The sequence below is a fragment of the Arvicanthis niloticus genome, chromosome 13 (genome assembly GCF_011762505.2).
Source record: "Arvicanthis niloticus isolate mArvNil1 chromosome 13, mArvNil1.pat.X, whole genome shotgun sequence".
In the NCBI taxonomy this organism is placed as follows: domain Eukaryota; kingdom Metazoa; phylum Chordata; class Mammalia; order Rodentia; family Muridae; genus Arvicanthis; species Arvicanthis niloticus.
Window position 1 is genome coordinate 43,997,615 of NC_047670.1, and position 24,420 is coordinate 44,022,034.

The window sequence follows — 24,420 nt, forward strand, 5'->3', positions numbered from 1 at the left end:
TAAGATATGCATGTTTCAGGTCACACCAACTGAGAGTCTTCTTGGTACCAGAGCTGCTTCAATCAATGGCCTTTCTTAAAGTTTTCATGATCCAATGGGGACAACGCAGGTCCAGCACACACTAAGTAGGAGGCAGGCTGGCTATGAACTCAGGGAAAGCTGACTCCTGCTCCTTCTTCCCCCTGTAAGACATCACTTCCCAGTCTGCACCCACACACTGACTGCAAACTACTCTTTCAAGAATTGAGACATCTGAATAAAACAGAAACAGGTATTGTCAGACTCCTGTCACACACCTGGCCACAATGCTGCCAGCCTAAAGGGCCCCTCTATGTTTACTTAAGATCCTAGTACGCTATCAGAAAATCACAGTGCACGGAGATTATTGTAACAAGTCACATTTCTACCATGTGTAAGATGCTCATGATACAGGATGAACCTATCATGTGAAATAAGCTATCTTCCTTAACCACGACACCATCACACCATGGACAGCCTGGCCGCCTCTACAGAGGAGCCAGGCCACTAAGCCACACACAGGGCCATGACCCTGTGTCACAGTGAGTGGATGCAGCTAGCCTAAGAGGACGCCCTGTGGGGTTCTGAGGTGACATGCTCAGCTCCAACGCTGAATCTAAAAATCGGGATGGAAAAAATGGGTTCTGTCCACACAAACGTGTGTCTGGAGGAGGTGTGAGCTCCCATGGGTACAGATCTGGCTTATCAAGGGAAGGGGACCCACAGGGCCCAGGAGATACAAACACAGCTTGGCAGGAGATCAGAGGGCAGTAGCAACCAAGAGACACAACTGAGACCCTGACCAGAGCAGGCACCTCTGCAGGCAACCAGCTCCTCATAAGGTACCACAGATGCATGGTGAGCCAGGAAGGGCCAGGAATGGGGCTGTCCAGGAGGCCTGGAGTTACCAGGCAAGTAAAGGAAACCTGCCATTATCTGTGTCCTATGTCTAGGCATTAGGGGCCCAAAGGCTGCATCTAGGTTAGGAATCTCCCGGAAAACTCCTAAATATGGTTTGGCAAACCACAGAAGTCAACACAGTCCAAGGACTGCTGGTCAGTAGTTTTTTCCTAGAATCTTTCATGCCTAGGTGACATCTGGGAGAGAGCTGCTACCTAACAGAGAGACAGCCAGAGAAAGTGTGAGAAAACAGAAGCGGAAATGGAGCTTGCTCTGAGAGTGAGAAAAAGAAGTGGAAATTCAGACTCTGCCCATCCACGTGGCTCCCAACAACCAGTTCCAAGGACAGGCCCTAGAGAGGCAGGTGACGAACAAAGCTATTTTCTACATTAGAGTCTTACTTGAGGTTTTATGGTTCTCAAAAAAAAAAAAAAAATTAAACTAAAAAGCTCACGAGTGCTGTGGAGACAGCTGTGTTCCACAGGCATGGTCTGAGGTAAATATCTCGCCTCCATGTAAAAAGCTGGGTGGCATGGCCCACCTGTCACCCTGGAGGATAGACATAGACAGACACCTGAAGTTCAGTAGCCAGCCAGTTTACCAAAAATGTCAAGCTTCAAATTCAGTAAAAGACCCTGTCTCAAAATACAAGGTAGAGACACAATAAAGAATTCCTAGATACTGATGGCAAACTCTAACCTCTCGATGCATTTACACAGGCAAGTGAACAAGCACAAACCTATATGAACGCAGATACACATACATATGTACATACTCACAGGCATATACAGAAACATATGTGTGCACACACATACATACCACACATATAAACACATACATACATAAATACACACATACATGTGTATGTACACATACAGAAATATACATACATACAAATACGTACATATACACACACATATATACACATATACACATCCATGAACACACATAGAAATGCATGCATACCTACATATACATACAGCACTTGAGCTTGTGTCAGGAGAAAATGGATAATAAAACATAGGGTGTGGTTCTTGGGGGTGGAAGTCAACAAGCCCCAACAGCTCTGTATTCTTAGAAGGCACCTAGTGCTAGGTACCAGACTGAGGAAGACAATGAGACCAAGGCCAGCTCTAACACAGTGACAAATCAAGACTCACAGCTAAAGAATGTAAATGTTGCCCTGATGGAATCGAGCAAGATAGAGATCTGTAAGGGTCTGTCCCTGTCTTTCTCTCACAGGGACAGGCTAGACTGATAAGAGGGCCTGAATGAAAAAAAGCAGGAAACTTGATTTAACAGTGGTGAAGTCAATTCAGATGTGGATTAAGTGAGAAAATATACTTTTGACACACAAAGTATGTGTATTACAAGTAGACACTCTGTGGGCATGGTAACCGTAGGCAGCCTAGCCTCACAGCGGCAGATTCCAGTACTGGAAAGTGTCGGCCAGGTACATGGAGGACCAGATGAGGAGAGGGTCCAGGTCAGCGAAGACCTAAGAGAGCAGAGGACCCAGGTGAATAGATGGCCAGGTGAGAAGGAGGCTTGGGGAAGTAGAGGACTTGGTAGGTAGAAGACCTACCGAGAGTTCAGTGTTTTACACGTGTCCACATACATTTCACAAGAAAAATGAACCAAGATCCCACAGCCCAAGGGCCATCCCAACCTTTCCTGCCAGGCTGGCTGCAGAATAAGATCTATGCTACCCCCAGCAGTGAATAAATACCCACACACTTCTTCATCTACGACTAACTTCATCATCACTGCCATCATGGGAAGTAGCCAGATTGGTGGCACTGTCACCACCACCACCACCACCACCATCAACATCACCATCATCATCACTGTCACCCTCCTGACAATCAATATTAATACCAACAGCATCACTGTCATCATTATCATCATCATCATAATCAATATTAGCATCAGCAGCACCATCATCACTGTCACCCTCATGACCAGACACAGCAGCAGCAGCAGCAACATCACCATCATCACCACTACCACCATAATCAACACCACCACCACCATCCCCACTTATAGAAGAGAAGCCTGGGGCTGGTAGATGTTAACCAACTGTCAAGCATCGCCCATCCAAATAAATAATACCACCAAAGCGTCAACAAGGCCTTCCAAGTTGACTGCCATATCAGCCAACCTGTGATGTCAGTGTGTTGTTTGATAGAATACTCGAAGTGGTTGCTGAGAGGAATGTGAGTCTTGCTGTCCTCAACCCAACCAGCATCACAATCAAAGGAATAATTAGAATTTAGAAGAGACAGTAGATTAGAAAAGCAATCGCGTTCCTTGTGTCTTATTACTTGCTAACAGGAAATAACTTGATGCAAATTCACCGTGACCACGTATATTTACAAATCTCACCCACCGCACAGCTTAGGGACAGGCTCAAAACCAGCCAACAGTGAACCACCATTCCAGCAAGATAACTTTTTGCAAATACGTGTACTAACATCACCCTCTGGTGGTCATCTGTGGCAATACAACAAACTTTAAAACAAAGTTACTACAGTGACTTTGCTAGACACTGTTCTGCCTATTACCTTACTTAGTTAACCTTTACATTTACCTCACCAATGAGAGGCCTGCGTGTCCACCTGACGCTGAGAAGACTAGGCCATGTAAGGCATCACTGGGGCACACGGCAGGTGGGCATACAGCAGGAACTCAATCCAAAGTCACAATGAAATCCACAACCAGAATGGACTTGTCCTAGCTGCCCAGGTGCACCTGGTCAACCCTGGCAGGCGAGTCAGGCCAGAGTCAATGCTTGACAGACTCTCCTCATAACCAGTCACTGCCTGGCCTAGTCTTAGTCAGCCTGAAAGCTACGAAGCGCAATTCTGCAGAGCAGCAATGATGTTAAGCAGGAGGCGGAGCGTTGCTGCACATGTGCACTGGTGAGGGATAGTGTAGGGCTTTGAATAAGAATGGCGCCCATATCTGAGCGCTCACATATCTGAATGCTTAGCCAGTGGGAGCAGCACTATTTGAAAGGTTGAGAAGTACTGAGAGGTGTGACCTTGTTGGAGGAAGTGTGTCCCTTGGGCAGAGCTTGGAAGTTTCAAAAGAACATGCCAGGCCAAGTTCTCTCTCTTCCTTCTGAATGTAGCTCTCAGCTACTGCTTCAGAGCCTGCCTACAGGCCACCATAATGATAAGAGACTAGACCTATTGTGACAAAATTGTAAGCACGACCCAACTAAATACTTTCTCTTCATAAGAGCTACCTTGGTCGTGTTATCTCTTCAGGGCAATCGAACAGTGACTAAGACAGATGGTGACTGAGGCTTGCACTCTGCGAAACAGAACGGGCTTCCCCAGTGTGGCTGTGGATGGAGCCTCCTGGGGAGGGGAAGGGTAATAATAACCTGTTTCAGGTCACTCTGCTGCTCATGTGAACGCCAGTGACATCCATTCAGCTACTCACCTATGTGATATACACGCTATCAATATATTACACGTTAGTCTATGAAAGTTTACACAGCTAATATTAAAGGAACAGACAGGAATTCAGTGGATATTCTCATTCAAAACAGCATAGATCTGACCCCGGCTTTGATCCAAATGGCTGTGTGACCCAGAGCATGTGCATCTGGCCTCTGTGAACTGTATGAACTTCCTCTGCAGAGCTGTGGAAGGCAGCAGGAAGCCGAGAACACAATGCATATGTATGTAAACATACGCTTATACTTTACATGTGTGTGTCTCAGAGGACTGAGGATGCAAGTGAAGAAAATGGTAGTAATGTTAACTAGCCAGCTAGACTTTAGGGTCTGACTGCTGCCTGCTCTCTCCAGCATCAGGACTTGGTTAACCTATACTGCCCCATCCTCATATGAGGAACCTCCCTGCCATCCTCACAGGGTCAGTGGGGGCAGCTGTAGTTATTATTACATCCAAGGTGAGTCTGCATATTCAGAGGAGATGTGGCTCAGTGCGCCTCAGTGCCTGTAGCCCACAGACACTCCCCTACAGCAGAACAGACGCCACTTAGACAGGAAGGAGAGACTCTCACCATCTCTCCAGCGGCAGGTACAATGTCACTCTCTAAATCTCTTCAGGTTGGATTTCTCATCTGAGAGATGACTAGCTCAAGCTGTTGGTTGGCCATGTTCAAAAGTGGAAGCTGGTCTTAGGTTAGCCATATCCAAAGCCCGTGAAAACCACGCTAAAGCAAGGGGAGCTTTCAAAGACAAGACACCAGTCTGCACTGCCCACAGATAACCCCCAAGGTACCTTGCCAGCCCAGTCCCATTGATGCCTCAACACATGCACACCTTTAATGTGTGGGATTACCAGGCAGCTCGGAAAACGCTGATGCACACACCAATCTCTACAGCTCACCAAGTTAACAGCTTTATTAAGTGCCAGGTGAGGAGTCTCTGCATATTCAGAGGAGGAAGGGTGGCTCCAGTCTTGTTCCTGGCTGATGGTGTGTGGATTGTGGAGTCTGATGGGACAATGTTGCCAGTGACTTGAAAGAAGCCTGTTACTTTAGAGGGAAGATAAGCAAAGCCAGAGAGCCAAAGCTGGGCACTTGGGCACTTGGGCACTCTGTGCTGCCGTCTGTGGGCATTAATCTTTCCCTCTCAGAAACAGGCAACATGGAGATTCTGCTGCTTTTACGTTCAGCATGGGAATCATGGGAATTGTGGCAGAAACTTGGCTGCTTCAGGCGCATCAGGTGAATTATATAGGTGGTGGCCTCAACCATTTCCTGATGTTTTGTGCTTTTGATTTCTGCATCGAGGACTCATGGTCCCAGGTTCCCACAGGCCTGCTGGATTGGGGGGCTATTCCTGTCTCTGTTAGTGTTTGTGGTGGTTTGCCATGCAAAGGGCCACATGATTACCCTGTTCAGTTTGAATTTACTTCATTGCACTGGGCTCTCACTTTGAGAGTGCTTAAAAATAACTTTAAAATATTCATGTCAACTTTTAGCATGGAAGAAATGTGTATGCATAAAATTATAATGCCACTGTTGGCCCAGCCATAATTATAGCTGATATTGTACATTCCTCATTTTATTTTGTTAATTCAAATTCAGCAGAGAAACGCCTCTGGGATTTCTCCCTGGCACTTAATAAAGCTGTTAACTTGGTGAGCTGTAGAGATTGGTGTGTGCATCAGCGTTTTCCGAGCTGCCTGGTAATCCCACACATTAAAGGTGTGCATGTGTTGAGGCATCAATGGGACTGGGCTGGCAAGGTACCTTGGGGGTTATCTGTGGGCAGTGCAGACTGCTGTCTTGTCTTTGAAAGCTCCCCTTGCTTTAGCGTGGTTTTCACGGGCTTTGGATATGGCTAACCTAAGACCAGCTTCCACTTCTGAACATGGCCAACCAACAGCTTGAGCTAGTCATCTCTCAGATGAGAAATCCAACCTGAAGAGATTTAGAGAGTGACATTGTACCTGCCGCTGGAGAGATGGTGAGAGTCTCTCCTTCCTGTCTAAGTGGCGTCTGTTCTGCTGTAGGGGAGTGTCTGTGGGCTACAGGCACTGAGGCGCACTGAGCCACATCTCCTCTGAATGTGCAGACTCACCTTGGATGTAATAATAACTACAGCTGCCCCCACTGACCCTGTGAGGATGGCAGGGAGGTTACTGGGGGAGCCATCTTATGAGGTATGGGGCAGTATAGGTTAACCAAGTCCTGATGCTGGAGAGAGCAGGCAGCAGTCAGACCCTAAAGTCTAGCTGGCTAGTTAACACTACTACCATCTTCTTCACTTGCATCCTCAGTCCTCTGAGACATACACATGTAAACCATAAATGCTTGTGCAAATACATATCTATGCACTCATACATACAAGCAAAAATGCATGCATAGATATGTGGGCAAATGGCACACCTATGCACACATACGTGTACACACACACACTTTAAGAAAAGTGTACACACAGAGAGCGTAAGCAATTCAGAACCTACTAGAACAAAACAGCATCAGGTGATACCAAGTAGAAATAGAGGCTATGACTCTCAAGCAGCTGAGAAGAAGCAGAAAGAAGGGAGAAAAGAAGTCAGGAAAAGAACGGAGGAAAGAGACACCAGGTACTAGGACGGCTTGTCAAGAACCAGTATGGAAGTGAGGGAAGAAACTCAGATGCACCTCTGGAAGGCATTCCCAGCCTCACCATACCGGCACAAGTTCTGCTCACATAATCTACCCACTGCACCCTCAGCCCAGCAGACAAGGATGAAGTGTCAGAAAAGCTGACAGGGCAGGGAGGAAGGGCAGGACACTGAAGGAAGGCATCCAGGCACACAGCCCCACCTGTCTTGTTAGCTGTTGTTTCCTCATTTGCCTTAACATTAAGATGGGAGAAGTTTGTGTGCACAGGATACAGGTTTTGTGGCTGGCACACAATAGTGCTCTTGTACCTTCCCCATGTATGCCATATGTGAGCAGGATGCTACTTGGGAGAGAGGCCAAGCCCTGGGAAATTCTGGTCTGACTCAATCTACTTGTCCATGGTCAACATTTACAATCAGCAAACCTGGGGTAGGCACGCATTATGGGTAAGCTGAGTAGGGCTTGCTGTGCAGCTTGCAAGTTAGACAATCCACTAAGTAAACTCAGACTTGTAAGTCCACCTGCTGGGCAGGGTGGACTCCACAGACCCTTCCTCTAATGTACTTGGCATTGATGTTAATGCGGTCCTGTATGGAGAACAGAGGCAAGGATGGAGGCAGAGGTACACACTACAGATGCGTGAGGAACTACACCCACTCCAGCTCAGGCACACGCAATGCCAAAGGAAATGAGGTAGCCATAGATGGGATTAGTTGTCTAGAACCCATATTGAAATAAAATGAAACACATAAGATGACAACGTTTAGCAACACACTTTATTTAACTGAGTATACCCACGACAGCATCCACCCTGTAACCCATTTCTCATTTCCGAAAGCTCTATAAGAAACTCCATCCTTTTTGTACCAAATCTTTAAACTCAAAAATCTTTTCTACTTACAGTACATCCTGGTTTGTGTTAGATACAAACCTAGTACCCTCTAGCACTGTTTTCAGAATACCAGGAATGTCTGTCAGTACACACCTCCCTGACCACAAGGAAGCTAAGACAGAGCTTCTATCACCAAAAACCTTTGAAACTCAGTCTACAAAGTGGAGACAAAGAGTGGGTGGAAATAAAGGCTATGAAATTTCCATAGTGCGGTCACAGTCTTCAGGAAAAGGCAGGTGACAGAGGGACATGTTCATTTATTACTGTTGCAGGTTTAAATGCCAGCTGTGTGCTTGGGGCTCCAAGGGTCACAGTCAAAAGAGCTAACAGCCTAGACAGAAGCTAGAGGTGGATATGGGAAACATGCTTATTCTTATTCAAACTGTAAATGTCTACTTTATTTATTACAAAAGCCTGAGATTGGTCTTACTTATTAAGTGTCTAGGATTTCAAAATTAATTCCAGGAGTAAGAACTGCCCTCTGATATTCGGAAATGGCTAAGGTCTTCTGCAACTCCAGAGGAGAACTTTAAATTTAGGAGAAAACAGCAGGCATGGAAAGAAGTTTCCAAGGACTACCCACCCACCCTCAGCTCACCAAAATGACCCAGCTCCTTTTCCTGGAGGCAAAACATAAAATAAGTCTAAGATTTATTCTCTAAATAACTAGGCTCTGTGGTTAATGTATATCCAGTGGCCTCATAATTTAGTATTTAATGAATGCCCAATACGTGTCACATTCTCTGCCAGACACAATTAAAAATGAGAATGATCCAGGCCTCCCTCCAGGAACACAAATGAGCCACTCCCTTGGTCAAGCCTGTGTTGTTGTCTGGGGCCTGACTTCAAGGACTCCTGCCACTGAGGGGAAAGAGAAGTGCCCACCTCAGCTACAGGCTAGAGTCTTGCAGGGTCAGACAGCCCTGCCTGGCTCACACACACCTCATTCTGCAGGGCAGCTGCCCTCTCCCAGAGCTCCTGGATTGCTGCCTCAGGACGTCTCTGGCACCCCAGCCTTCTCGTAGCTCAGGGTTGTGAGTACACAGTGGGCAAATGAGAATTCTGGCAGGGGCAGCTAACTTCAGCTTGGGCTTGTGTTCCACAGAGAGGGAGAAAAGGCAGCACCTGCTCTCTGTCTATCAAACTTGTTCACAGATTCAGGACTCATTCTTGAAGCCTTAGACCCAGCCTTGTTCCCATAGAGAGACTTTGTAACCACTTTCAATGTTTCCAGAATCCAGTCTCCCATTTACCTGCTTGGTAGTATGAGCACAACTTCCAAGAGCAGTTTGCATGGCATGCTTATTTGTCTAGCCTCTGTTTTCCCTAATATAGTATAAGCTCTAAGAACAGCAACAGCATGTGATTTAAAATGTAGCTTAAGTCCTGGGCACAGAAATGGTATTACCAAAGAAGTTACTTCTATTCAAAGCAAGGGCCCACTTTCTTTGTGGTGAGGGCAGAACACTCCCAGACTTCACCTGAGCACCTCTGAGAACATGGACCAAGGCTCTCTTAACTCTCACTTCCTAGCTCAACAGGCAAGACCCTGAGATGGGTAAGATGTTGAGGCTCAGGAGTGCCAGCAGTGAAGGAAGCACTGACAGCCACTCCTGCTCAACAACTCATTAAGATAGGAATGCACACACTGTCTGAATGATGGAGTAAAGGAATCCTATCACATGGAGGCCAGGTGCCTGGAAAGGAGATGCTCACTGAAAGGCAACAGAGCCTAGGCAGCTCAGCCCCACCTCAACAGTAGAGCCTTAGCGCAATAGCAATGCCTTCCAGGGCTTCTGTTGCTCTCCTAGAGACACAGCATCCCTGTCTCCCACTCTCTGCAGGCGGGTCCTCATAATGATGATTCACAAATAAAAGAGGAAATAAGAAAAAGAAAATTCTTCCCTCTCACTGAAATACAAAAAATATACTGCCCCCCCAAATTCACATATTCAATACAAGTAAATAAATAAGCACAGGGACCCTACAGTGAAATTGAGAAGACACAAGTAAACTATTCTCATTTTTAAGAAATATGTGTGGCCGCACTGAACAGGAGGAGAGGCCAGATGATCCCAAGAGACTTTGCAGAGCAGAATCTCCACCGCAGCTACAAGCTAGAGAGGACTAGCCTCGGAGTAAGTTAGTAGAGCTGGTTAGCACACATCAGAAAGTACTTGGCATACTCTAGGAGGGAGCAAGCAGCCAGGCAAGCTGTGGGTATAGAGAGGCTTTCTTTCTACCAGCAAAGGGACTTACAAATGTGAAGAGTGGGGAGGGAAAAAAAACAAACCCCGTGTTTAGCTCTGTACCCCATTTTTTAATTGGGTTATTTGGATTGTTGGTGTCTAACTTTGTGAGTTCTTTATATATTTGCATATTAGATCAAATAACAAGGAGGGGCTGAGGCCCAACTTTAACGGAGACTCCTAGCAGTGAGGGATATGAATCTTGAAATGGCCACTTCCTGTAACGAATCAGGACTCCCAGTGGAAGGAATAAATAAATAATTTTAATAAAAAAATTTTTTAATCTGTGGTGTTAAATTGGAAATGGAAAGTTCTGTATTAAATCAATGGCCTTGAAAATAAAAATATAGATGGTAGTACAGATAAGCATAGATGCATTATATATCATACATATAAAGAGAAACCTATTTCTTAGATGTTTACAAAGAGAACTGAGACACAAGGGGCCACCAGTGACATCCCCAGTCTTCAGCCTCTAACTCTACTCTTTACTACAAGAACCCAGGTCTCTTGGAAGAAGCATTGGACCCCAGACCTGGAATAAGAAAGAGACAGAGTAAACACAGAACATGTTGAACCAGAAAGCAATGTGGTGCTCAAGAAAGAGCAGGCACATCAGGAGGACACAGGGCTTTAGGAGCTTCAAACACACCAAGCAGGCAATGTGGGCATCAGAATAAACAATGAGAAAGGGTTAAAACCACCAACTTAAATAAGAGTCCATGTAATATAAAAGAACCAATAAAAAGAAGACTTTTGTCCATAGAGAATGAACTCCCTCAACTATGGTGATCCCTTGACAACATAAACCAACATGCAACTACTGTGTATTAACCCTAACTTCACACAGTATTTATACTACGGTGTAGTTCATACTGCGGTGAGGGGAGACATACTATAAGCACAGAAGAAACCATTGAGCAAGCATCATAATGACAGTGTGGCAGCAATCATCAATGGAAGCAAGAGCAGAGAAAGAAGAGGTAAGGACTGAGGTGTATAGCCTGACAAACAACATCTCAACTTATTTGCCCCTTGGGCATTTAACAACAAAGGCAAAGTCTGCAGCCTCAAGACAATGGACCTGACCCCTAAAGCATGTAGCCTCAGTGGCAAGGAGATGACTCGCCATCATAGGCCCACTGCAAGCAGTGCTGAGAGCTCAGCATCATGCCTGTGGTAATTCCAAAAAGTGCACAGACCAGGACCTAATCCCGAGGAAGCATTGTACTAAGAAAGAGAAGGATAACCTGCAAAACAAACAGCTACACGCCATAAAACAGTGCAGAGTTGGTGCTCCAGCCCAGAGAGCACGGAAACATGATGCTGGAGTGCTCAACACTCACAGGATCTCCCTTTGTTACAAAGGACATTATGGGGACAGTTGGTGGAATGTGAATGACGGCACTGATGTGAGTTTCCCATTATGACTACAGCGATGTCTCGTTGATGCAGGAGGGCACTCCTGTTTATAGGAAATGAAATGCTAGCAAGAGTCAGAAGGTGGTAAAAAACATTGATTCAATAGCTTTAGCTCAAATGATGCAGAGAGACAGGCAGGTGGGAAAGGCGGAGCAACGGTAATACGCTAACACTGACCAGGCTTGGAGAAGAGGGTATATGGGAGGTTGTGATGCTCTCAATTTCTTTGTGAGAGAACAATTACGTAAAAATAAAAGGACGAGATGGAATATATTCTGCAGGCCCAGTGTTTCCCTCTGAGCATCTCAAGGGGTCAGTGCAGAACACTCTCCCCAGCCTCTTTCAGGCTCTTTCCTTCGGGCCATCAGATTATCTTTCACAAGCTCTCACAGCTAGGCAATCCTCAAGCACTTGAATTCTCACATCAAGCTGGTAAAGAACAAAAGCATCAGATGACATCAAACAAGATAAAAAAAAACATTTATTACTATAAGTATTCTTGTCCTGAAATTTGTATAAATATTTCTACATTATATGGTTTAGGTTTCAAATAGTTTGAAAATTCATTCTCGGGAAATTCTCTTTAGTATTAAAAACATATAAGAAAAAAGTTGCCTGCAAAAAGGAAGGTTATGCCACCAACATCTCCCTACTGGAAACACCACGGGCAGAGAGGTTACTAACTAACCCTCCTGTATGAGGAGAGGAACCTTGGTGGGAAGCTGGGGAGACTGGATTTCACATAGCCCAAGGCATCCTTCTAGAAGTTGCCCCAAGGCTAGCAGGTAAGGGAGTCATTCTTATGACTGGCAGTCCCTAAGGTGGGTCACAGGGGATGAGAGGCACCATGTATCTGCTCCCAGCATGTCTGCAGGAGGCCTCCCACTGACACGCTGGCCACTGAGGACACCTGGTTTTTACTGCAGCCAGTCCCAACTGGCATGGTCTCTGACACCAAAAAAGCCCTCAACTGGTTTGTCTAAGTGGCTGCCAAGACCCCTAGGTTGCTCCAAGAAATTAAGGAAATTCTCTTCCAGCAGTCTCTGCTCCCATAGACTGTAGGGATAACAAGAGGCCCGGTCCCCAGAGTTGGCAAGAAAGCCCTCCTGCAGTGGGAAGAAGGTTAGTGCAGATTCCCTGGCAGCATCTAAGAAACCAACAAACCCCAAGGAGGCCGAGTACAAAACCAACAGGTGTACAGGGAAACCATTTCCTAAAATGCACTCCTAAGGAGCGGTGGGTGTGGGGGAAAAGGCCTAAGCCCACATGCCAAGCTCTTCTATGGAGAACAACAGAAACATGCTACCCTTCTCACCATGCACAGGGAAGATACTGCCCCTCCATCTATATCCCTGGTGCTGCTCCTGAAACACAAAGGCTTCACTCTGTAATTGGAATATATCATAGGATGTGGTTTGGGGTCAACAAATAATATCCAACTCCTGCTTTATTCACTGGTACCAGTATGTGACCTAAACTCTCTGCCCTTCAGGTTGTAAATCAAAGACCATATCCATATTATAAGAATTGTGTGGGGAAAGCAATGGCTTTCACACACACAAACACACACACACACACACACACACACACACACACACACAAAATGAATTTTAAAATATAAAATAATAATAACAACAACAACCTCTTTGTTGTTGAAGAACATGCATGCTGGAAGGTTCTTCCTGGATAGTTGTGGAGGCCAGTAGGAGCAGCACCTGGGAGAGCTGTTCCCAACTGTGAGAGCTCAGCACCCTATGGGCTGTGCTGGACCCTCATGGCTGAATGCAATAGAACAAGCATAGCAGTGAATCCTGAGAGTGACATTCCAGGACAGATCCATGCTCAAGAGTGACATTCTAGGACAGATGAAGCACCACAGGCTGTCTGAAGTGCCAAGCACAAGAACTATCAAGGCCACTGCAAAAGCCTTCCATGAGCATTAGCCACTGGGTAGCAGTGGGCACTTCACCTGATTGCATTCCTCTGAGAACAGAGTTCTCAGAGAAAGCTGCACTCAGCTCCAAATTTACAGCAGTGCAAAGTGGGGCTCAAAAGAGTCCCAAGAAATGTCACACAGAGAGACTGAATCACAAAGCTACGTTTCCCAGCCAGTACGGCTACTGCTCCTGTGGTCTACAATCCCTCAATACTCAACCTAGCAAGAAACAAAACCAGGGAGACACCCAGAGGCAGCCTGAGTAGTTGAGGGCAAAGACTACATATCAAACATGGGTGGGCGTCCAGAACTAAGGCCATCTTGACAGGCCAAAGGTGCCCAGTAGTTCTGCTGAGGGCTGGCAGATAGAGGCAAGGCAGGGAGAGACAGAGCACACTTCCCCACCAGGAGTCAGAGGTGGTCCAAAGACAACACATGGAAGCTAAGTCTACAAATCTGAACTGTCACTGTTTCACCCCGGGGAAGTACTGGCCAAGTAGTTGGACTTGCAGAGGCCACCACATGCCCTTCCCTTGCTAGGTCCCTCTGGAATGGCTTCTTGGCTCAAACATCACTCTAGAGAACCTGTTCTTAATCTGTGTGTTGTGCCCCCTTTGGGGCTCGAATGAGTCTCACAGGTGTTGCCTAAGACCATCAGAAAACACAGACATTTACAATACAATTCATAACAGTAGCAAAATTAGTTAAGACATTGCAATGAAAATAATTTTATGATTGGGGGTCACCACAACATCAGGAACCATATTAAGGGGTCACAGCATTAAGAAGGTTGAGAACCAATGCTGTAGGAAGGTTGACAACTGCCCTAGAGGCTTTCCAGTGCCATTCTCCAACCCAGTAGGCAGTGACCACCTCCTGTGTTCTCCACCCTACCCTATGTACACCTACCACCACCCGTGGACAATACAAGACACTGAGCGCTTTCATCACCCTAACCAGTCCCCTCTCCCTGCCAGCTCCTGCCAGAGTCTGACATCTTGAATTCATTCATGATCTTCTAGGCTCCAAGGGCTTGGGCAGGCCCACATCTCCAGCTCTGCCATCTTCAGCAAATAAATCTCAGCAGAAGAATCCACGGTAAGATAGACAGAACATTTCACTTTTAAGTATCCAGTTCGGGACACTGTATACATTCATCCTGGTATATAGCCATCACCACCAGACATATCCAGAAATGTTTCATCTTCCCACACAGAACCTGCTTCCATCAGACAGCAACTCCTTAAGCTCCTTCCTCCCACTCCTAACAACCCCCGATAGCCATCCACTAATGAGAAGTCTTTGGGGGAAAATGTATCTGGACTAAACATGCATGGACTTTTTCTTGTTATTAGTCCCAAAGACACATCAAATACTTGATCCAGTCTGCTTCGGTTTTTCTGTAATAAAGCACAGACAAAAGCAACTTTGGGGGTGGGAAAGAGTTCAGCCTATCCATCATCAGGGGAAGCTGAGGCAGGAAGCTGTAACCTGTATCCTGTAAAGCAAGGATCGTGGAAGAATGCTGCTTATTGGTTTTCTCCCACGGCCTACTCATCTATTGTTCTTATACAACCCAGGATGCCCAGCCCAGGGTTGAACCCCACAATGGGCTGGATTCTCCTACATCCTTCATTAAAAGAAAATGCCCCACAGACATAACCAGAAGCCAATCGGGGTAATTCCCAGAGGCAATTCTTCAGCTAAGGTTCCCTCTTTCTAAGTGAATCTAGTTTGTGTCAGGTGGACAAAGACAAAGCAAACCAGCATACTAGTTAGTGGGATTAACTCTGTATTAAGTATTGTAAATAATCTACAAACGATATAAAGTTTACAGAACAATGTCTGAACAACACATGCAAATGCTACACCATTTTATACCCGGGACTTGAGCATCCAATCACTGCGAGTCTGGGAACCAATCTTGTTTACAGATACCAAAGGGCAACTTGGTCTTTAAAACCTTCTGCCCATTTAGAAAATGTTTTTCTCTGTTGTCTATGTTATGAGCTCCTTGAACACAGGCCCCTTGGCGCCACACACACACACACACACACACACACACAGAGCTTCAGAGAGAATCAACCCCAAAAAGTACTATGGATGTAAAGCCATGGGTTATCAGAAGCTCAGGCCTTGATCCACTTACAGCGGGCACTAGACAATTTGGCAGGCTCCACTGATAGCCTTTAATAGACTGGGCAGCCTTCAGGAAAGGAATATTCCATCCCTCCCTGCTCAGGTCTCTCAAGGTCACGAGAGCTGAAGCCAAGCCTGGTCCGCACTGGCCCAGGCCCAGATTCTGGAACTTGACAAGACTTCAGGAGAAAATCCAGGTTGAGCCTCTTAAGGGAGTCAGGGACTTGACATGAATCTCACCCTGTTCAGCACCCTGTTTGGAAACCCTCCCTGGAGATAGGCTAGCAACTCCAGCCCCAGCTTCTGCTCAAGTGCAAAGCAGAGACAATGAACCCACTATGCTGAGCTTTTCTGAAAAGATGTGAAACACCCAGCTGAGCAGGTCTACAGAACAGTGGGTATCACTGGGTCCTATTTTATGTGCCACAACTGTATGATTTAAGCCAGGCCACTGTACATGCACTGTGATTTCTAATTTCAAACTACCTTTATTATACATCAAATTTCTAAGGATACTATGGAAATCCAAAGGTGGGGAGAGGAGAGGAGGGGAAGTGAAAGACAGATGATAGCAGAGAAGAAAGTAAACCAGGGACCAGACTAAGTGTCTGATTCTTTCCCACGGAGACTTTATGCCACATGGCTCAGTGCTCTGTGGGCACCCTTTTCACTTATGATTGTGACAGAGCTTTAATATGAAATGTCCCATAGGCTCATGTGTTTGAACAGTTGGTCCCCAGCTGGTGACACTGTTCATAGAAGGCCAACTGACAGTTATAAAGCCACAAGGTTGGGGCTTATGGTTTAGAGTGGAGGTTCCCAGGTCAGGCAATGTGTGTCTGCTTCCTGATCCACTGAGATGTAACAGGTAACGCCACCAGTTCTGGCAACCATGGACAGAAGCCCAGCTGCCAGGCCTCTATGCCAGAAACAAAGAACTAAATTAAATCCTTCCCTGAGTTGCTCTTGTCACTCAGTCACAGCAACCAACAACAAAGTCACTAAAACATGGTGGTCATGTTCCAGAGACTGCCACAGTCCCAGAGCTCAGCAAGACTTCCCATACACACACCACCAGCTCCTCTCCCCCTGCTTTTCCCTTGCTCATTGCATTACCTGAGCCTAGTTCACAAGGCTCACTGCAGGCCAGGACTGAGTCTCAGAGGCCTTGCATGCTCTTAAACAAGGAGTCACAGGCCAGATCACTGAACATGACATACTGGCACACAGTGGAAGAATACTCAGTGCAGTTTTAATCACAGAAATCAAAACTGGACACAGGTTCTGGTATAAGAGTCTTACTCCACGTCTCCAAATGCATTCTATATTGTCATCTTAAACCAAGAGCACCTGCAGTGCTATCCCCACCTAACCTGATCCTCACTCAATGCTGAACACATGCCTTTCTGTACTGTTTTGAGGCAGAAGTCTCTCCCAGTCCTTTGCTTGTCCTAATGACTTGGAGAGCTTGTTGTTTATAGTTGGGTTGTGAATATTGTCACCTCAACAGGATCTACCATTGTCCAGGAGACAAATTTCTCTGCATGACTTCAAGAGAATTTCTAAATTGAGTTGCGGTAGAAGAAGCCCTAAGTGTATGGCTCCTTGCCATGGGCTGAGGTTTCATTGGAGAAAGTCAGCCAAGAAGCTGTTTGCTCTAACTATGCATCCTGATCATGTGAACAGTGTGACTGGCTACCTCAGGCTCCCACAGCAGCCTGAGCCACCTCTTCTATGTGGTAATATAACTGGCAGGACCACTGGCAAGAAATCTGGAAGTGTCTATAAAAGCTAAACAAGCTTGTAGCCAACAGACTAGCAACTCAACTATCACAAGGCAATTATTTACCCTCAGAAGGCTTGGGAGAATACTCAATAAAGCTTTGTTCACAGGAATAAAAAACAAACAAAACTGGAAACAAGCACCTGGCTGTATGCTTTAATCCCAGCACTCAGAGGGCAGAGGCAGAGTGATGCCCATGAGTTCAAGGCTAGCCTGATCTACATAGCAAGTTCCAGGCCAGCCAGACCTACATTATGAGACCCTTCTTAAAAAACAAAAGCATGGGCTGTGTGGTCGGCAGTGGAGGTTAAAACTAACGACCTGATGACCACCAAGGCATACGAGACACCCACAGGCCCACCCTCCACTGCACAGCATGGGTGGCTCACAGACATTGAGCACACTTCCTGCTGCCACACCATGTGCTGGACGGGGAAGATGTCCATAGACACCCCCAGCTTCAAAGCCACAGAGACTGGCTGTAGACACCTAGAAGCCTGCTTGCCACCACACTTTGTAGCATGGGCAAAAGAGGTCACTGCAGCAGGAGCCACTACAATCTACAAATGTGTGGTAGATATCTGTGTCTGCGGCCATGCAGTGGCAAGGGTCTATGGCTCACATCACCTCTAGAGATAGTATGGACATCCCTTGTCAGAGAGAGATGGCCCTGTCCCTCACTGGCTGCAGCACATGGAAGAATGAGCCCTGCACCTCAAATGGGCAGCACAACAGAGTGCTGTCCTGGTGGAGGAGGCTCAGGAGAGCTAGCCCCACCCCTCTTCTGTTGAGAAGTAGAGTGGGTTTGGTGTGATGCCCTCCCCATCTCACCCCTAGCCACCTACAGTAGCGAGGAGAGATGGCTCTGTCCCCAATGGGCAGTTGAGTAGGCCTTGCATGTCTCCTGAGAAACACAGTGGAGATTCCCTGACAGTGAAAGCTGGCCCAGCTGCTAGCAGGCTGCAAAACTTGAACAAGTAGGCCTCCACTCCTTGACTGGGCAGCACAGTGGAGCTGGTTCTGGAGGCACAGGTGCAGGTAAGCCTACTCCAAGAGCTGACCCTGCCTCCTACCCATGCTGCCATTGGGCTGCTTACCCAGAGCAGTGCTGGGGAGCTCGCCCTAATGGTGAGGATGAGGGAGAGCAACAGGGTTACCACCCAGGCCCAGATCCGGGGCTTTGAATTGGCCTACCCCAGAATCTACATCATCTATGAACTGCTGGGGCATATGAAAGGGACAGCCCTGCCGATCCAAAGCTGCAGGATCCCCATGACACAGTGCAACAAGATTACCAGGAGGAGTCTGGTGAGGAGCCAATGTTGATGGTGTCACATAAGCCAGAGACCTCAAACCAGACAGACCGGTGACATACTGCAATGAACATTCGCAAGGGAAGATGTGTGGATAGAGGGGTATATTGTGGAAGACACTGAGAGACACTAAAGCTTCTACTATGAGATGTATTCGATGCTTCATTTTGTTTTTGTTTTTGTTTTGTTTTGTTTTGGGGGGGGGCGGGGAGGCTGCAGGGGCCAAGGGCAGATACAAGGAGACAGGGAGATGAATTGGACTGGGGTGCATGGTGTGAAACTCACAAGGAATCAGTTAAAAGTTTCAAAACCAAAACAAGCAAACAAAAGAAGCCAAACTGCATACATAACGACAACCCAGGTGTTTATTAAGAAAGAAACATGCAAACAAACTGTGGTGGTTTCCAGGCACTGGAATACCATTCATCAATTTAAAAGAAAAAAAAAAAAAGTAGATTTCTGCAAGTTCATGCTGAGGAAAAAATAAAGCTAGACACAAAATAATTATGTGATATCCTCAAAAGGCAAACATAAATTATGAGGTCAGCAAGACTGGAGGTTGTTTGGCCTGAGGGGGAAAGACTGGGTGTGGAGGAGCAAGAGAGAATTTTCTTCAATAATTAAAAAAAAAAAAAAAAAAAAAAAAAAAAAGCCTATATATCATTAGGGCTGTGGCTTACCTGAGTACTGTCTATACAAAAGATCCATGTGATTCTGTGTATTAAATCACAACTACAAAAATGCCTCCTGCAGGCACCAGACAGCTCTTTCCGAAAGGCAAGTCAGCAGGCATTGATTGTTCTCCTGGCTCTCAAGGTTTTGTGGCCAGCTTCCCACCCCTCAGTCTCAGTGTCACAGGCCCCAGTCCCTGCTCCGGTCTCAATGCTCACAACACATCTGCAGGTACAAGTGAACCAAAACTCCTGAGAAGCTGCAGCTGGCTATGACTGACTGGTAGATTAGAATTTCATAGCTGGGGAGAGATTGGAATGTTGAAGGTCCAGAAACTAATTACCTTATCATGGGATAAATTCTGGCTCTCCCCTCCAGAACAGCCATTCCTGGGTTCCCTACATATGCAGACACAGACACAGACACAGACACACACACACACACACACACACACACACACACACACACACACATCTGTGTCAGAACTAACATCTTGTGGCAACAGATAAAAATCTTTTAGAATTTATTGACTTAGCAGGCAAATAGCTTTTACCAATTCAAAAGCTCAGCGTGTAATCAGACAGATTTTGAGCCTATAGGAAGCTTCCTCCATCTTGATATACCTCCCTCTCTGATGTACCCACCAATGTACTTTAACTTGGCCTTGATGTAGGATTTTCTTGATTCGGTAAAAGTGTAAAAACTTCGTGAAACAGCTTCCACAATGGAGCATGGAATTCGGAGTGACCTAAATCACTGCTTCTGGGCCAGGGTCACTCAAAATGATTCCAGAATCAACAATCCCTTATTCCCTTAAAGATGGGAGCTATGGTTTTTGTGTCACACGTCTTGGCAGGTACCCACCCTTCCGTTTTTTGGTGGGTACCTATTCACTCTGCAAGATCCAACTCCAGTATCTCATGCTTCAAGAAGCCTTCCCAGAATCCCTACCTGGAGCCCACTGACATCTTCAATACTCAGAGCTCACATCAAGGCTACAAGAACTGTTTTTCCTCCTTTAGGTCTATGTAACATCCTCGAGAAGGAAGGAACAGTTTCATAGTTTGACAAACATCCGAAAGATAGGGACCCTGCTGCTAAAGAATAAGAACAGACCTAAAGGCATGAGAAATGGCAGCTCATAGAGGCCCACTGGCAACAATGGAGCAATATGGACACCAAGAGTCTGGCTAGCTGGAGACCTCAAGAGACTGGTGACTGCGCAGTGCCACATACCACAAGCTCTCTATGCTCCTTGGCTCCAGATCCCTCAGCTCATCATGGTGGCAGATACCACAAGCTCCCTATGCTCTTTGGCGCCAAGTTCCTCTCCTCACAGTGGGACAATGTCACCTTCCTATCCAGAGGGCCTGCAGCTCTGTCCACTATCCTCTGAGGCAAGGTCCCCAGTTACTCATCTGGTTCCTATCCAGACAAGCTGGAACACAAAGGCACCAGATTCCAGAGGTCAGTGTTGTGCAATGCCAGTCACCTCAGAATTAAAGGAATGAGAATATTCTAAACCAGTCAGCAGAGAAACATATGAGCTTCCAAGTTCATCAAAAAACTAGTAAGAGCCCAGGTGAAGAATCACCCCAAGTGTCCATAAGCAGATGAATGCAGAAACTGTGTAATGTGAGCACATACAATGGAGTATGACTCTGCCCTTGTAGATAGGCAGGTGGAACTGAAGCAACAGACCTCACAGATGGAGAGAACGGAATGGGGTCGGGAAGAATGGGAGGCGGGCGTTAGTCAAGCCTCTATTAGCACGACTATGTTTTCATTTTCTGTATGATATGCCGCATGCCATAGTGAATAGAATAAATAACGTATTTTTCACTTCAAAAATCACTAAAAGAATACTTTCAAATGTTCTCAACCTTAAAAAGTAATGACAAGAAAAGGTGCCAGACTGGACTCACCTAATTATTCCACACTGTGCTCATAAATCACAGGGCTGTGAGTGCCACGAGCATGCACAGCTATAACTGTCAACTTATGATTCTGTAAAACTTTAAAATGAACAAAGACAATTCTGGTACTCAACTTTAAGGCCCTCTTTTGCATTAATATGCCAAGCATTATCTTTTCATAAGAAAATCCATTTATCTTTACATTTTACATTCTGTTTTAAGCCAACTTTGAATCTACAATACATGTTTAAAATGTTCACTTTTCTTCACTCCAAAATTACTTTTTCTCCTCTTCTAAACAACAACAAAAAATCATAATCATGCAGGATGTGATGCCACATGCCACATGCTTCTTGGGAACCCCTGTCACAAAAAAAAAAAAAAAAAAAAAAAAAAAAAAAACCATAACCAAACTTCACCCCAACTTTTCCATCCACAGACACTTCCCAAAGCAAATGCATGGTGACAGTGTGTTGTTATGAAAACCTTCTGGAGTGTCACCAGCATGAGCAAGGTAGAGGCACAACACATGGGCCTCAAGCACAAGGGTCAGGACCCCTGGCCTCAGGTCTCAGGAGCAGCTCTCTCCAGCAAAGCTGTGTACAGTGAGTGACTGCCTCTGAAAGGAATACCTGCTCTTGGAAAGTTTCACATGCCAAAAGCTCAAGAGCACCAACAAGTGACAAGTGACAAACCGTTAGAATAAAGCCCCCTCAATTAAACTTGCCCATCTTGATAGAGAGGTTTTCAAGGGCAGCATACACGAGACAACTCTAAAAGAAAATGCAAGTAGGACAAACAGTGTAATACACTCAATTCTGACTAGGCCTGCTCGGAGCAGCCACTAGATTCTCCTTTGAGACAGTCATAACTGAAAAGCTGTTATGTACACTACAAGGTGTGAGGAGAAAGAAACAGAAACCTTTGCACCCAAAGCAAGAGGTACCATGAAAGAGATCAACACAGAACAGAGCTCCACCACACAGAACAGAGTTCGAACTAGGACAATGACCACCCAGCTTGTTTACCACCCAAAGCCGCCCTCCCATCTCCTTATCTATTGCTCTGCCTCTCCTAAGTTGACCAACACCATAATGGGAAATTTCCCAGAAACGAGCTGCCCATGAGTTGACAGAAGTACATTTTGTTCGAAGTATGAGCCTTCTTCACTTGTCATGGCTGGGAACAGAAAGAGGACATATGTTCGGGGCTTGTTTTGTGTCCCTTTGACCTATATCCACTCTGTAGCACCAACACTAATCCCAGATGCTTTCACAGATACAGTGATAGGTTCCAAAGCTAAAGCTGGAAACGGGCAGTAGTCGAGGGTACGCCCCAGGAACATTTTCCTGTTCCCTATGGACACACAGGCTCCAGCAGGTAACCACACTGCCGGTATGTGTATGAATAACCAGCAGCTCTAGCCCTCTGTCATTTAATAGCCCCAACCCCCCCGCCCCCCAAGAGCCCGTCTGAATTCCTGGGGACAGTGGCAAAGGCCAAGCAAACATACAGTTCACATTGTTTTCCAAGCTGGAAGAAGTCTGATTTCTTTAAGGCTCGGCTGTTAGGAATCTGGCCTCTCTACTTTTCTGTTCTTCAGTAAATGGCCAATTAAGAGCAACCAGGAGAGACTGGCAGCGACCCTCAGAAGTCAGGGTCCAAGAGTCTAAATTGGTGTCAATCACAGGCCAGGGGTCACAAGCTTAAGGTTAAGTGGAGGCACCAGGGGTTAAGTGGGAAGTCCGCCTTTCCAATGAGTCCAGCTAAAGCTGCTTCTGGCTAACCAGTCTGAGGGCTGCCTGGAGGAAGTGGCCTCGGAGTCATTTCATTCAAGCACATAAAGACAATGCCCTACGAACTGGACCAAAGACAAAAGATAAATTACTACTTGCATGGGGCAGGGTCACCCATGATAAAGCCAATCTCTTTCATTTGCTGCTCCCTCTGAAGGTCACTAGAAAACTTCTCCTGGGAAGGCTGGACTTTAAACACACCCTGGGCCAAGAACATGAGATTGATAACTGGGGAGGGGAAGTGATCTACTTTACAGAGGGGGAATTGTGATGAAGGAAGAAGCCGACTCAGACAAAACTCACACAAACTGCTGCAAGCAACGGGACTCGAACATCTATCCAACCAGATGCACGAAGCCTGCTGCTGGCTAGCGCCCTGGCACCGCCCACAGCCCTGGAAATAGCTCGCCAGCCGCGCAGGGCTGGCCTCGCTTGCTCGCCACTAGCTCCCTGATTTTCTTTCCTGCGGCAGGATAAATAAAACCACTGAACGTGGGCCGCAGAACACTGCGACGTCGGCGCTCCGCCCGTCCGTGGATCCCTCCGCCACCCCGAGCCTGCGCGCGGCCACCCCACAGCACACCACGAGAGGTTTCCCGCGCGGCGCCGCGCCCCACCCCCACCCCGTCGCTCCCCAACCCCCATCCCGGCTCACCTGCCGCCCGCGTCTCCATGGCAACGCCCCCACGGCGGAGGAAAAAAAAGCCTCGGGCTCGTCCTGACTCCCTCCCGTGCCGAGCGAGAAGGTCGGACACCCTGAGGAAACTTCGCTCTTTATTTTTATTTTTTTAGGGAAAGAGCCGGAGAGGTTATGGCGAATCTGCGGCATCCAACATGGCGGATGGAGTCTTCGCCCTCCTCCCCACGGGGATCCGACGCCTACGTAGCGACGTCCGCCGCGGGGAACCGCCCTCGGCACGCAAGGCACAGTGCGCATGCTCGCGGCTACCATAGGTGCGGGCTTCTTGTCCCGGCGTTCTCCGCGCTGTTTTGAGCCACGCCCGACCCGGGAAGCTGTGATCCTGGGACGTGGGTGTCAGGATCAGGAGTGTCCTGAATCCTCTACTCTGGGGGACAGCTGCGAGCGGGCAGGCTAGTGCAACCTTTTGCATACTAGCCTTTCCGGGGCTCATTTTCCTAAGTTGCCCATCGTGTTGGTTAGGTGTAGTTGGCACAGGTAGGCTCTCTCCTGGTCTCTGGGAAGAGCAGGATTGGAGGTGACAGTGCCTCGCACATCATTTCCTTGGAAGCTCAGTGACCACCTTTCTGGTTTTCATGTTAGGAGCTT

General features: G+C 46.7%; 1 protein-coding gene across 3 annotated transcripts in view; it reads right to left on the bottom strand.

The window, feature by feature from the left end:
- Zfat (zinc finger and AT-hook domain containing) overlaps positions 1-23,931 on the bottom strand; it is a 179,050-nt gene extending 155,119 nt beyond the window's left edge. For 2 of the 3 annotated variants that reach the window (XM_034517182.2, XM_076911435.1), the window contains exon 1: positions 23,788-23,931. In XM_034517182.2, coding sequence (XP_034373073.1) covers positions 23,788-23,806 — 19 coding nt within the window. In that variant the 5' untranslated portion in view covers positions 23,807-23,931. Of the gene's footprint in view, positions 1-23,435; positions 23,576-23,787 lie in introns of those variants that run through there. The other variant, XM_076911436.1, reaches the window with a different exon arrangement.
- Positions 23,932-24,420: the final 489 nt, after the last annotated feature.